The 14,803-nt window shown below is 46.9% G+C and overlaps 1 protein-coding gene across 2 annotated transcripts in view; it reads right to left on the bottom strand.

Annotated features, from left to right (window-relative positions):
- TTI1 (TELO2 interacting protein 1) overlaps window positions 1-14,803 on the bottom strand; it is a 39,716-nt gene that overhangs the window by 4,667 nt on the left and 20,246 nt on the right. For both annotated transcript variants that reach the window (XM_006202555.4, XM_072944200.1), the window contains exons 4-7: window positions 13,264-13,412; window positions 10,184-10,324; window positions 8,020-8,224; window positions 7,641-7,728 (exon numbers count right to left, since the gene is read on the bottom strand). In XM_006202555.4, coding sequence (XP_006202617.1) covers window positions 7,641-7,728; window positions 8,020-8,224; window positions 10,184-10,324; window positions 13,264-13,412 — 583 coding nt within the window. The remainder of the gene's footprint in view (window positions 1-7,640; window positions 7,729-8,019; window positions 8,225-10,183; window positions 10,325-13,263; window positions 13,413-14,803) is intronic.

A 14,803-nucleotide genomic window follows, 5' to 3' on the forward strand; every position in this document is an offset into this window, starting at 1 on the left:
CTGGCACCAGGCCCTGTGTTAGGTGTGTGGGACACAAAGATAAAGGGACAGAAGCTCTGGCCTCGGGGCTCCCTGTCTGGTGGGGAGGACAGACTGATCAGAGATGCACAATGCAGTGTGGAGAGGGCCAGGCTCAGATCACATGCGGGCCCGAGCCAGGGAAGGATTCCTGGGGAGGGGACGTGGCAAGTCACTTCTCTGTACATCAGATCCAGCCCCAACACTCCCCAGCAGTTCTCAGGCATGGGGGCTGGATCATAGGCCCTTCTACCCCAAAGGTGGCAAAACCAAAAAGACTCTCCTCGGTTGAAGACACAAATATGCCAGAGTACGTCCCCACCATCTCGGGCTAGACAACATCTGCTCAAGGGGAGCTCTAGAAAACCGCCGGCCAAGCAAGGCCCAGCAGAGCTAAATAAACTGTAACTGAAATTCAGAGCTTCCAGTTCTCCTGGGTGACAGGCTATTCTTTCTCTGTCAATTACTTGCTTGAGGGATCTGCTGCTCCTGGTCTCTTTCTGGATTTATAAAATGCTCTCATGAGCTGTCTGCATAAATGCCAGTGGTAAAGAGCTTGTGGCTTTGTGATCCATTTATTTATTTATTTATTTAGGGAGTCTAAAGAAGTTATTCAGGGTATTTATTTAGGGAGTCTAAAGAAGTTATTCAGGGTGTCTTCTTAGGAAAACGACACAGGCTGTCTATACGTTAGGCACGACTAAATGCAATCGGAAAATAAACTCACTTGTTGGAAAGTGAGGCACATCTGCAAAGTTATTTTGGCTTCCCTGTTATTCCCTTTCTGGCAGAACAGCCTCCACGCTCCTCTTTCCTCCAGCCACCTCTTCTCCCGTGGCTCCGAACATGCTGATGCTACAAATGAGGCTGTGTGTTTCCTTTTAAATAAACGGATGCTCAAGGTGTCGACGTGTCCGAGCCAGCAAGCAGTGGGGCGATGCTTCCACACTCGGTAATTCACACTAATGGGCCTCGGTTCATTGGTTAACCAGTATTTCAAGCCTGTCCTTTCTTGCTATTCAATTTAGCTATCTTCCCCTGCACGGAGGCCGTTTTTTGTTTCTAAATGTTGGAAATGGAGGATTATGACTTGAAGCAACGATTCACTCTCCAAATAAATACCACCAATTACCTCTGCAGTTGTACATACTTGTTCGGCTGTATTTACCTGTTCACAGTCGTTCATCTATCGATCACCAACCCGCACACTCACACAGAGACCGACACTGAGAATATTTAAATGCAATGGGGACAGGATTTAAAACCATAAACACCAGAAGCTTATGATGCTAATCGAGTCCCTAAAGTACCACAAGACGAAGTATCATAGATGCAGTGGAATGACTCCATTGCTTTGTGCATATTTAAAAAGATATGGCACTGAGAGGCCCAATTTGCTACCGACAATACAAAAATAAGCCAGAGCCGAGAAGGGTTTAAATCCCTCTGGCGCAGGATTTAAAAGCAGCCTCTTCCATCCAGCCAGCTCTCCCCAATGCAGGCCCCAGCACCGGCCTAGAGCCCACCACCACCACAGCGCTGACGGCCACACTGTGCCTCCTGGTCCCCCCTGGAAGACTGACACCCTTGAAGATAGACACATTTTCGTGGCAGACTACCTGTTTTGCGTCCCCCTCCCGGCCACCCCGAACTGTTTTCCTGTAACTCACGCTTTGGCACTAAGCCAGCAGCCTCCACTGATGTTGCTGTAAGAAACAGCTCGAGGAAATATACTTCTGCATTTACTGCAAGGACATTAGGGATAATCGGTCACAATGGTATCCAGTGTTCTAAGATGATCCACAAGGAAATTTTCTTAGGCTTCAGTACCAAGGGAATTTCAGAGCTGTGCTTCCTTCTGAAAAGCTTTCCTTTCTTATTTCAGAAATGACTGGAAGTTGCACAGCAGATGCACTTCCCTCTTTGCCTTGTCTGTTAGGAAACCCGGAGCCGTACTGAAGTTCATCTCCAGCAGGGGTGCAGAGTTCAAAGTCTGCGTTTCATATTATCAACCTTAACCCTGGCTTCCCCTTGTTTTCCCTATGATTTATTTTTCCCTTAAAATATGTCCTCACTTCCTATTTACCTTGTATACACTTAAGTTTATAAGATTCCCTAGGTCTTTTTTGGAATAAGGAGGAAGTTTAAATAATGATAACTACCACTTATTGACTTTTTACTCTGGACTGACATTTTGTGCTAAAGACTAATACATATGACTTTACTAAATCTTTGTAATAATTGTATTCGGTGGAAAAAAATAGATATGCTTATTCTAGTCTTGTAGATGAGGAAACTGAGACTTTGAGAAGGAAATTAATTTGCCCAAGACTACAGCGCTCCTAAGCAGTGATGTGAGGCCAACTCTACCCTGGACTTTGAACTATCAACACCTTTGTTGATATCAACACAGTACCAGGCTCCAAAAGATTTTTTAAATATATACAGATATAACAAGACAACTGAAACCATGTCCTTGGCTACTGTACTTGGTACAGAGATCATCACATTCACTCTTGCCTCTTAGGTGTTCAGCACAGACTACAGACCCTGCAAAGGGATGAAATGGCCACCCTGTGGTCGGCCAAGGCTTTTGGTATCTGAAATCCACTTTGTGCAGGTGGTCCAGCTAGCAGGCTCCATCTCCTGTCAAGAGTGTCCTGGTTCCCGACCCAGCACAACATGCACAAGTGCAATGCAAGTCCCACACTTGGCTTTCCCACTGGGTGGTGAAACGGATGACCCTGGCAGATTATCAATCACATGACAACACCAAGGAAGCAGGGGCAGGATTGGCAGCATTTGATTTAAGTAGCACAGAGGTCCCTGCCTTGAGATCTGAAACCCAGCAACCCACTTTGTTTGTAATCTGCACAGCAGATGTCTCTTATCTTTGACACCAGGAAATCATGCCTATATATGCACAGTGAACAGCTTCAGATCTGAGTGTATTTTTAGAACAATGAGCCTTGAAAAGAAAAGCAGCAATGCCTGTCAAAAGATGGATAATAGGAAAGCTAACTACTTGGGTCTGGACTTGTCAACTATTAATCAAATGTCAAAAGGGAAAATATTAAGAATGCCCTCATTTCCATGCTGGGTGCAATCTGAGGGTTAACAGCTTTGCTGCCCAAGCTCAAACCAACTGCCCACACCATTTGAGAGGATGAGCTACTAATTTCAAGCTCAGCTGAACTAACGGATCACCTCTGTGGCTCCTGATCCATTCAAATATAATAGGCCCACATGTGGGTAAAGAGAGGAGCTGGGGCTCTGACGGGGATGAAATGAATGAGCCTATGCCAGTCTGAGTTTGTCTAGGGTTTGAAAGCAGCGGCTGGGTCTTTGATGGGCTGGGATCCTACTGCTGGAAAGCAAGCAGGGAAGTCAGTCAGTAAATGAACCTTCCAACTTGGTCCTGACTTGCCCTGCAAAAGGCGGTAGGGGGAGGTGGTACAATTAACATGAAAAAGATCCTTCCCTGGTGAAAAGCCCTGTTCAGATTTCAGTAAAGATGAAGCAGGCTTCCAACAAGAAATGCCATGCCCAAGTGTATACGTGTATGTGTAACATATGCACAATACATCATATATTTGGCAGATTTATGCATCTCCCACGTGGGTTTGTATACACACATAACTATACCTCCAGAATGGAAGCACCAGGAGGGCAGAGGCCCTCTTGCTCCCCTCTATTTTCAGTGCCTAGAACAGTGCCGGGCATACAGCAGCCCCTCAGCCAACCAGCAGGATGAATGAACGCCAAGCAGACTCTCTTACATATTAAGGCAATTCATCTGCATGAAGATTCTGGAGGAAGGTGTTAGCACAAAACCCAGTTTATAGAGGAAGGAAACGCGGTGCAAGGAAACTAAGTCATTTGTTCAAGGTCACAGAGCCAGTGAGATGTGAACCTAGGTTTGCCCACCTCCAAGACTGTGCCCTTACCCGTATGTACAATGGCTAGGAGAGGAAGAGACAAGGGCACTCTCCCTTCCCCGCCACACACATCCAGAACCACAGCATCCAGCATCTACACAACCAGGAGGCGCACGGCCAGTCACTACTACGGGTGCCCTGCATCCCCACCTGGGTCCGGGGGTTGGCAGGTGGAGGAAGGAGTAGGGGGCAGAGACCGAAAGGCCTAAATGCATTGTTCCTCCTTTGTTGGGCATGCACTTTAACTTTTTAAAAATAGGTATTGCCTAGTTTTGTTCCTTTTAGCCCCAGGGTGGAAGACTCATTGAATGATTTAAGACCTCCACGCAAAAGACAGGGTGCCTGAGAGCTGCTCAGAGAGAAGCCCAAGGAGTGTGGTTTTCATGGAGTTGAGTTGAACCAGGCCGAGTGCATGTAGGAAAAACAGATTTCAGGGCATGTGCTCTCATCCCAAATTCCTTTCATGTGTAGGAAGGAAAAGCTCCATGGCCAGTAAGGCACAGAGCCGCAGAGGCCCACTGCATGCCGGGAGGTATGTCAGAGGCTTCTGGGGCCACTGGAGAATTTACACCAGTTAAGTTTGCCAAGGTGAGATGGGGGTGTGGCTGATATAACCTGTTATTTTGTAATCCAGTGCTTACTCTCAGGAACTCAGCCTTATTTACAACTCATGATATGCTGATCCCTCCTCCCACACCCCAAATATGGATTTCTCACTTGCTTTCCATTGAAGTTATTTAATTGGTGGAACTTGGGGGAGTTGATATTTTTTCTTGCACAGCCAGATAATAGTGACACCTGGTGGTAACAAACAGCAAGGTTATACCCTGCTCTTACCCTCCCCCCCGCACCCCCCCCAACTAAGTTGCAAGATTTATGTCCCTCCTTACAAGGCACATTCGCTAGATAAAAGCATTAAACTGGAATGGCATCTCCGTTCTCAGCATTTACAGCCTTGGTTATATCAACCACCCCCTGATCAATTTCCATTTCTAGAGTTTACAGCCTGGATGTAAAAGCCTGCCACAAAGGCTATATTTAATATGACAAATTAAAAAAGCAAACACACGCCTGGTCATTCTTTGGAGCCAGGAAAAGCAAACAGGAGGAAGGAAATACCCGACCGTGATGCATACACAAAGAGGAACTTCTAAGGAGCAGCCAGGTTTGCCTCTATTCCAACCTGAGGGAGGCTGCCCCTCTGAGGTCCCAGCCCCCACCTGCCAGACCTACAGACACAGCTGCTCGTCTACCACCTTTCAGAATGCGGGAGACCTCAAAACAGCCGCATACCCTCACAGGTTCCTCACCAGCCCCACCACATCCAAAGCAAGCAAGTTATCAGAAACTCACGATCTCTTAGGGAGTTGGCGGGGAATCTCTGGATGGCTCTGGCTTTTACTGGTTTTTTTGAAAATAGAGCTGAAGCTTGAGTTTTTGTAACCCTCCAGCTATAGAACTCCTCCTGGGGCCCCTGGCAAAGAACACACAGCCTTCTCTTCCCCATGGGTGGGTAGCGGGGTGTCACTGACGGGTTGTGTGGGGCACACTGAGGGGCAGGAGTGGAAGCAGGGGGCTGGGGAGGAGGTTCCTGCAGTGATTCAGGTAAGAGATAGGGTGGCCTGGCCTGGCAGCTTGGAGGTGAGGAGAAACACAGTTTTAAGAGAGATTTCACAAGTTAGGTAGACAGGCTTCACTTCTGGAATGGATGTTGGGGGGATGAAGGAAAGAAAATTAATGACAAACAACTGGATGGATGTACGGCCATCTGCAGAGCTGGGCACTCTGTCTCACTCAGGGAACCTCATTCACTGGTTCCTGTAGGTCTGACTGTTTTAATATTAATCGGCCCACCCAACTCCCTTTCCTCACTTGGTAATGAGACTCACAAAGAGACCAGGTATCCTACTGTCTCAGGATTCTTCTCCCATTTAGAGAGCTTATTAATTTCTGAGTCAAGATGCCAAATCAGCTCCTGATCAAGGACAACTGAATTCTTTTCCCCCTGACTTCAAAATAAGTTTGCAGATGATATGTCTGTGAAGCAATCAACCCTGCACTTCCTCCCCGCCTGCCTGGCAGAGGGAGGTCATCTGATTCAACCCTGAATGGAATGCGGTGGAGCAAACAAAGGCACTGCAGTCTGGCTGTATTCTCCTCCTTCAGAGGCCCCTGGAATTCCAAGTCAAGAGTCAGCAATGTCTGATTCGAGTTTAATTGCTTTCAGCAGCAAAAAGGAAAATTAGAAATGAAAAGATAATGTATTGTGACTATTAGCTTGTTTGACGGGTCTCAATTTGGAAGATGGGTATGGGGTGGGTGTGGGAAAAGTAGGAGAGGGCAGGGAATGTGAAAATAAGATCTCTGTGACTCCTGGTTGTTACAGGCACCCAGAAGAATCTGCTTCTAGATGGATTCATCATGTTCGAGAGTTGTACTTTAAATCTTGGCACAATTAGCTTCAGGGACACTGCGTGGGGGAGGATTCTTTTCATCCTAAGTTGGTCCTTCAAGGAATAAAAATGTCTGGGGACAAGAAGCTGGTTGGGATGCGCTCCTGTGCTTGGGAAACCATGACTGATTCTGGGCCTAGGGGATGTGACAGGAAAGGGACAGAAAGAAAAAAGGGAACTGGGGAAATCTAGAGTAAAAAATTGCAAAGGATAATAAATCAATTCAAAGAGATACTTCCATCACTCCCAGAGAGCGCAGGTTTATAGGGGAGCAAGTCGGCTTTCCTCATTTCTCGGTTGGAGCAGCCTTTCAGTCCTTCAGGGAATGAGATGATTTCTACCCGACCAAGAAAGATCAGGGACACATTCCCAGAAGCCAATGAAGTGGGAGGGACTGTTTCTTTGCCTGGGGATGCAGAGCCGCAGGGTCCAGGACAGCAGGCAGTGCCAGGCCGGACAGGCCGGCTTCCGCCCTGGCTGCACATGTCCAGGGCTGGCAGTTCCAGGGCGCAGGCTGCTCCTGGCCAGGAGAGCTGGGGGAAGGGGACTAGGGTGCATTCTGGGTCTCAAGTCTGGGGAGCGCTGCTGTGCTCAGAATTTTAGCTTTTGAGACAAATCCTTTAGGACTCACAGAACCAGACACAGCTTCTTCTGTTACAGGTGGCACAGCTATTCTCTAATAAGCAGAACTCTTGGAAATTAGAATCTTGTAATTTCAGAGTTGGGAAAAGGCCCTTCAAACCATTAGCCCAGTGGTTCTGAATGTTTCTTGGTTCAAAGACTCCTATCATAATCAGATGAATGATATGGACTCTGTCTAGAAAAAGACACCTACGTGTCTGCTTGCACACACACAATTCTGCATACAATTTGTGAGGGTTCACGGCACCTGTCGCCAAGGGTCACTTGGCCACCAGAAGAATAAGGCACAGACGCAGATCACCCGCCGACCCAGCGAGTGCTTTGTCCCCTCCGGGACACCGTCTTTCTGCTTTTTGCCCCTATGGAATTGTTGCTGACACTGAGGCAGAAGAAAAGGTTACTTGCAAAGAGAAATGCGTCTAGTGAAAATACCATCTCTAGATGTTGGCACAGTTAAAGAAATCATCTTAACCTGGCAAGAAGAGAGAGAAGAGAAAAGAGCAGAGATGCCTCGACTCTGCTCGCCATTAGCAAATCATCTATAATTTAGGACAAACGTAAAGAGATGTGGGTGATCAAGCAGACGTACCTCCTGGCAGCCTCTTGTAATTTCACGGGCTGTTTGGCGCTGAGGTAAATCAAGCAGGCATCAGCCACTTTATTCAGGTCACCCTCACCTGCAGAGAGGAAAAACAAAACAAGCACTGGCCCTCAGACTTCACTGAGGACAAGCAGTAACCAACAGCTGTCTGCTGAAACTGGAATGGCTAGGCAAGATGCCGTGGGCTCTGTACTCCACCCCCAGGTCTAAAACCACAGCAAGGTAAACTAAGGTTAAATGAGGCCAGAGTAAGATGGAAGGATGTGCACATGGAGAGAGATGAGGAGAGCATGGCTGAGTGAAAAGGAAAACAGTGGGGGTGACAGAACGCACAGTCTGTGTCTGGGTGAGAATGGCTGGTACCTACCTAGGTCCAGTCTCTCACAGAGAGGGCCCAGGCCCTGCAAGACGGCCAGCTGCAACTTGAATGCCAGTGTGTGGGAGTAAACTGGTCCAGCCCTGGCACTGACAGGAGCCTGGCTGACTAAGGAGCCAGCCAGCTTTGGCAGGACATCTTTGCAGAACCGGCTTCTTAGAAAATCGCCACACTTGCCTCCCAGGGTACCCAAAACCTGCAGAGATAGACCCCAACCTGGTGAATGAACATCGCCAAGGCAGCCAGAGTGCTAAAAGAATGATTGGTAATTCAATTTCATCTAGGTCTCTGTTTGGAAAAAAAATTGAATTACTGCTGTTAATCCCCTGTCCACAGTTTGTGATTCTGACAGTTATGAATTTGGAGATCTCAGCTCCCAAGGCATGGCTGCTTTTATCCATAAATACAGATTATATGGAGAATAATTCAAAGGAATCTTGGGTTGGATGAATAATATGGTTTCCCTCCCTTTTTTGTTAAAAAAAAGTAGAAGAGCTTAAAGCAGTTTGTACAGACCATCTCTTGAATCTTCCTAACATCTCTGAGGAAAGACTTGTGCTTTTAACTCTAGTTAGCTGAACAAAGAGAAACAAGTCCAGCAGCCAAGGCCCAGCTCAGCAGCTGCCACGTACGGGCACTGGGAAGGCAGGGGCTGGCCGAGGTCCCTGGCCTGGGTCAGGGTGGGGCCCCCAGAGGGGAGAGCCGAGCCAGAGTTCCTTCTGTCCTACGGCACAATCTCTTATGTATATCCATCTTCAGTCTTTCACAAAAGGCAGTTTCTTTGCATGTCTCGTTTTAAACTTTCTCTAGCAGAACATATTGAAACGCTTTGCCCCGCTGCACAAGACTGAGTATACAGGATAATAGGAATTTCTTTAAAAATTGGTAAGCAAGCCGTATCCAACACAGAGATTGCTGGCCGACTTTGCGGAGAACAGGGCACTTATTTCAGGGCCCTCAGCTGGACTGCACGAGGCCATACGGACCTCAAGGGTCAGCAACATGTCTGGGAGTGGGAAAGCAGCTTGTTATGGTGCACAGATCTTTATATTTTTTCATTTTTCAACACTTGCTGTCATTTCAGATAACCTATTAATTTTCATAAAGGAAAACAGATCTGAACAGGATTTAGCAAGACCTCCTCCTTCTCCTCAACCCTAGCTTCCTTCCTTCCCTTTCTCTCTCTCCACGCACACATGTATGTGTGTCATTTTGTGTATTTTGCTCTGGAAAAACAATTAACAATTTTATATGTTTTAAATGTAAGCTTGCATTTTGGTCCAGTATATGCTGAAGAATCTCACAGAAAACCAAAACACTTTTGCCAAGTAAGATTAGCTGCATTCCTGGCTTCATTTTATATCCCTACACATCTTTTTCCTTTGCCTCATCTTGCTCACCCACATCTAATTTATGTTAGCTTGCCACGGTAAATGTATCTCCATAAGTTGCTTTAAATGTTTTTTAGAGTAAGGAAGGATATAAATAAACAAGCCAAAATATGTGTGCTAATACAAGCCAAACTAAATCAGGGAGAAGAATACATACACAGAGGGCTTGTAACTTTTCAAAGCATTTCACCAAATAGTCCCATTTTATCCTTGACAATGCAACTATGAAAAAGATGGGAGAGGTGGTCATGGGCTTTGCCCAGAGCTGCTCGGCTGGGCAGAAGATGCCTGTTGCTAGAACCTTGGCCTCTTCACCTTGACTCTTGTGCAGTGCACAGAACATGGGCATGAACTCACAGATTTGGGTTCTATCACTTACTAGCTGTGTGACCTTGAGAAAGTTCCTTAACTTCTCTGGGGTTGTTTCCTCCTCCTCTGTCAAAAATGGGGATAATAGTATCTGCCTTGAAAGGTTGTGGTAAGGAGATGAGCACAGTGTGGGGAAGTGCCAAGCATGCCACCCAGTGCATAGTAGGTGCTCAAAAAATATTGGTGGTTCTCTTCATCTAGTTCACTCTGCTTCAAAGTCAAAAGGAAACTGACTTTTATTTCCTTCTTTGTGCTTTTCTTATTTTTCTATACTTTCTTCAGGATGTAGTACACGCAATCAGATAGAAAGAGAACCAATTCCCAAAGACTGCTGAGCTCTGTGCTTACTCCCCTCCATCCCCACGACTGACTGTGGTGGGGCATCAGTGTGGTACCTTGAAGGCTCTGAGCACTGCTAGGGGGTCATCATTTGTGAGTCGGTGCACGAGTGAGGGCCAGGCCCGATGAGCCAAGGGAAGGAGCCGGTTCTTGTGGGATTGCAGAACCACTACACACAGATCCAGCACATCCAAGACCTGAAAGAAAAGAGGACATGATTTTGGCAGACAGATACCTGGGACCAAGTCACTGTTTTAAAAGAATAAAACTTAGAAACTCACTAGTGAAATAAGTATTTATGGAGTCCTGACTACATGCCAAGCCCTAGCTAGGTACTGGGTAGGGGGGCACACAGGGACAAAATACATGTTTCCTTGTCTCCATGGGGTTCATGGTCACCTGGGGAAAGTCCGTGGAGAACACTCATGTAAAGGGATGATTACCAGCTGTGACAAGTACTAGGCAGGAAAGCAAAGGGAGAAATGCACAGAAATTCAAGGGAGGGATCTATACCATACCAGCTCTTGGGAGGGCTTTTCTGAGGAAGCAATTCCCGTAAGGAGACACAAAGGATGAGCAGGAGTTAGTCACTCCTCCTCAGAGTAGAAGAGGGTTCCGAGACCTGGAAACGGTAAGGAGGAAGACCGAGAGGAGGGAGAGCTTGTGGCGCTTGGGAAACTAAAGCAGGGCGGTGTGGAGTGTGACAGAGGAAGGGGAAGATGGGGCTGGACCTCAAGGGTGTGACATGAAGGCTTTTTATGTTGTACTCAATGCGGTGTGGAGCCGTTGAAATCTTCAGGACAGTAATATGATACAATCCATGTTTTTAGGTCATTTTGGCTGCTGAGTGGAGAAGGGACCTGAAGTGAGAAAGAAAAGTGAGGAGGTCCTTGAGGAAGCCACAGAACACGTCCATGTGAGGGGGAAGAGTTTACACGGCCACACAATGGGGGCAGAGGCAGAGAAGTGAAGGATTTGAGATCTGTTTTGGAGATGAAATGGCTTAAATTGCTGAAGGACTCTCTTTTGGGGAAATGAAGAGAGGCATCAAAAAGAGCCGCTTGGGTTCAGACTTAGCAACTGAATGGGTGCAGGTGCTGCTTAACGAGACAGAAACGATGAAGGAGGAGACCGGGAGGGGGGGGTGAGGGCAAGTTCTGCCACTTCTCAATGGAGAGGTCAAGTGGGCAGCTGGGGTGCAGGCCAATCTCAGAGGAAAGGTCTGGGGTAGCCTACAAGTAAACTGGGTTTTTTTTTTTACCTTCCCTGAGAATACGTTTCCTGATCTCTCCTGTTACAATGCTTACTGAAAACAGACAGCCTGCTTCAGTGTCCCAGGCACTGGTCACCACGAAGACGCACTGATGGGCCAGCCTTCCCAGAGCAGGTGAGGGGGCACGTCTGAGTCAGGAAGACAGAGCGAGGTCTGCAGTAAACCCTTACTGGATGCCTACAATGTGCTGGTTACATGGAGACTGGTACAGAAATAAAGAACAGGCCCCGCCCTTGCAGGCTGAAGAGGAAACTCAGCTACGGCGGAGAGCAGAGTCCTAGGGTAGAAATGGCGCTGGTATAGCTGACGGGCTTTGGACTTGAGTTCTGTCGCTGATGGGGCAAGTGACGTCATACTTCACTGACTCAAAGACACACGTTTTCCTCCTCTGCCTGGAATGTTTTCCTCCCTGCCTCTCCCCACTTCATGGCCGGCTCTTTAAGACTTGGCTTAAACCTTACCACCTGATGACCTGGTCTAAAGCAGAAAGTAAGCTCCCTCTTGTGCAACAGCGTTTGGTTGAGTAGGTCCCCAGTACGTGTTTACCATGTGGGTGAACTGCTATCTTCTACCACAGAACCTGCTGACTCCCTTCACAGCGCTTCCTCCACGTGTATGTGTGTCCTTGTGTGTCACCTCTTTCCTCTCAAGAGACAGGAAGTTCCATGAAGACAGGAATCGTGTCTGCTTTGTTCCTTCAGTGTACCTCTGCCTGACCTGCAGCAGTCCTCAATAAGCATTTAGTGAATAAGTGAAGAAATGAGTGAGTGTGAACACCATACCTGATGCTGTTTTATATTTATAATCACCAACCCAGTGAGGAGGTACCATCATCTCCCATTTCACAGATGAAGAAGCTGATGCTCAGAAAGTTGAACTGACTTACTCCAGGTGACGTGGCTAGTCAGGGGCAGAGTCAGGATTCGAACTCAGGTATGTAGGTCTGGCTCCAGCGTGGATGCTCTCAGTAGCTACAGTGTGTACACAGATGCTACACAGCTTCGCGAGAGGAAGACACTTCTCTAATGTATCAACCAGATGCCAACAAAAGGCGCCTGAAAAGTGCCTCCAGCATGGAACAACAGATGAATGCAAAGTATCTCTGGGAAGGCTAAACAAATTGCCTCAGACACTGAGGTTTGCGGTCACCAGTGGACTGGGGTTTCCCAGCCCTCCACCCTGCTCAGGGCAAAGTGTTCTCATCACTGTCAGTAATTCATGGAGGCAGCTGTGTGTCTCCTGCCTGCTTGTGGGTAGAGAGGGGTAGGCTGCGCTGGGTTTTCCTTTGGGTGTAAGATCTTCCTCCGGGTGAATTCTGAAAGTTGTGTCCCCTGTGCCCTCCCCAACCCACCCCACCCCACCGTCCTGCTATTGGAGTCACTACTGTAAAGTTTAAGTCCTGGCTGATGGGGATGCTGCTTGGGAAACAGCCAGCAAATGAGGATGTGAGATTAAGAAAAGTGTTGGTGTTTGGTCCCGGATGAAAATGGGAACAGAGACAGAGATAAGGGCTAGTGTCAGGCTTGGAAGAATGACCACTTTAAAGTATTAAAACCTGTGTCCCGCATGAAGTCAGCTCAGAAAATGATATCCTTTCCAAAGCATGACTTTTTACCCCCTTGGAGATTCAGTGAATCTCCAAAACTTGTGGTTTTTAATTCCACAAAGGGGACTCGGGTCTCTTTTGGCATCTGGGCTGATACAGGAAGACGTGAGACTGGCATCCCACAGATAATTCCTCTGATGTCTCCCCTTGGCCACCACGCATGAACCAGATTAGGGCAGCTACTTGCTCGTCCGTGTAGTCACAGACCAAACCTCAGTCCTGCCGCCCGGTGAGTGCTGGGAAAGGGCCGCACTGACCTTCAAGCGGATTTTCAGATTTTTATCTGACATCAAGTGGATGCAACGCTCCATCACGTCCATGGCTATTTGGATCTGCACGGGCAGTGGTGGCTCCACGTCGGGACCCGTGTCATCCTCATTCACTCTGGGAGGGTCTGACTGCTCCTCTGGAAAAAGAACGTAACTGGGGCAGTGTTTTATGAGAGATGCCCCATCTCAATTTAATCTCCCAAACTCAGTTCAGGAACAGGGCTTATGAGGGAAAGTGTCTAGGAACTGAACCTAAGGAAACCATGTAACACTGGGGTCAAGCAATGAGTCAAAATATTCACCAAAGCATTACCTGTAACAGCTAAAAACTGGGGGAAAGCCCTCCATGTCTACTCAAGGGGGAATGGTTACAGAAACCACTTTACATCCACACAACGAGTGGCACCTTATGAGAGCCCGAAAATCTGTGTTTACCAAGGGCTTTAACGACAAGGGAAAATGCTTATAAAATAACATTGTGTTAAAAAGAGAAAAGCAGGAGAGGAAGCCGCACGCACAGTGTGAACACTATTATATTCAGCTTTATATAAAAATGGAAGTACAATAAAACATTAACGGAGATGAGGTCATGACACAATAGATGATTTAAATTTTTTTCCCTATACTTTTGGTGTTTTCTAAGTTTCCACTAATAAACATTTGAAATAAAAACATAGGAAGGCAGGTTCTAATTTGGAGCCCTGAGGCTGGGCAGTTCCCTGGCTGGCCTCCGCTCTTTACTTGCCTTTCCTTTTGGTTCATCCTTTGACTAAAGAAGGTACATGTCTGTCTTCTCTACCAGCCTGTAAGCTCTTTTGAAGGCCAAGATCAAGCCTTACTCATTTTGATGAGAAATAATACCAAGACAGCCTGGTGCACAGGGATGGGGTTTGGTCAGAGGACCAGAGTCTGGCCTCGACATCCTATTAGTAACTCCTCTCATCCCATGTTATCTCATCTGAAAAAAAAGGATAAAGCATGTATATCTCTTTTGCTTGTTGAGAGAATTAAGTGAGATGAATGTCACCAGCTATTATTATCATTCTTTCACTGACTGGAGTGCTGCATTGCATGAGGCAGGGGTTAAGTTTATAAATTAAAACAACAAAAAGACTTGAGAGTTACATAAAACCCAGGCCAAAATCCCTACCCTGAAATTTTTCCTCTATTTGCTTATAGCCTCAGCCTCCCCTCCCCCCCCCCTCAATACCAGCTGTGCTCATTTCCATTGAGTTGAGCACTGCTCCCCTAACTTTTTCCCATTTCAGTTTCCTTTGCTGGAAAAGCAGAATCTTATAGTAGAGGCCACACCTGTCTCTAACAGATGCTGAAAAGATAAATGAAAATGCACTTATAGAATGCTTGGATTTCTTGGAAAAAGGGACCTCAGATAAACAAGGTGCTTTTCTTGTGGTTGAAGTAAAAAACCCAAGTCAAATCAATATCAATCCAAACATTCCTTATAATGCCAAGTACGTGGTGTGTACTTGATGAACGATAATTATACGAATGATAAGGCTATGCTTTT

This window comes from Vicugna pacos, chromosome 19 (genome assembly GCF_048564905.1).
Source record: "Vicugna pacos chromosome 19, VicPac4, whole genome shotgun sequence".
Lineage (NCBI taxonomy): Eukaryota > Metazoa > Chordata > Mammalia > Artiodactyla > Camelidae > Vicugna > Vicugna pacos.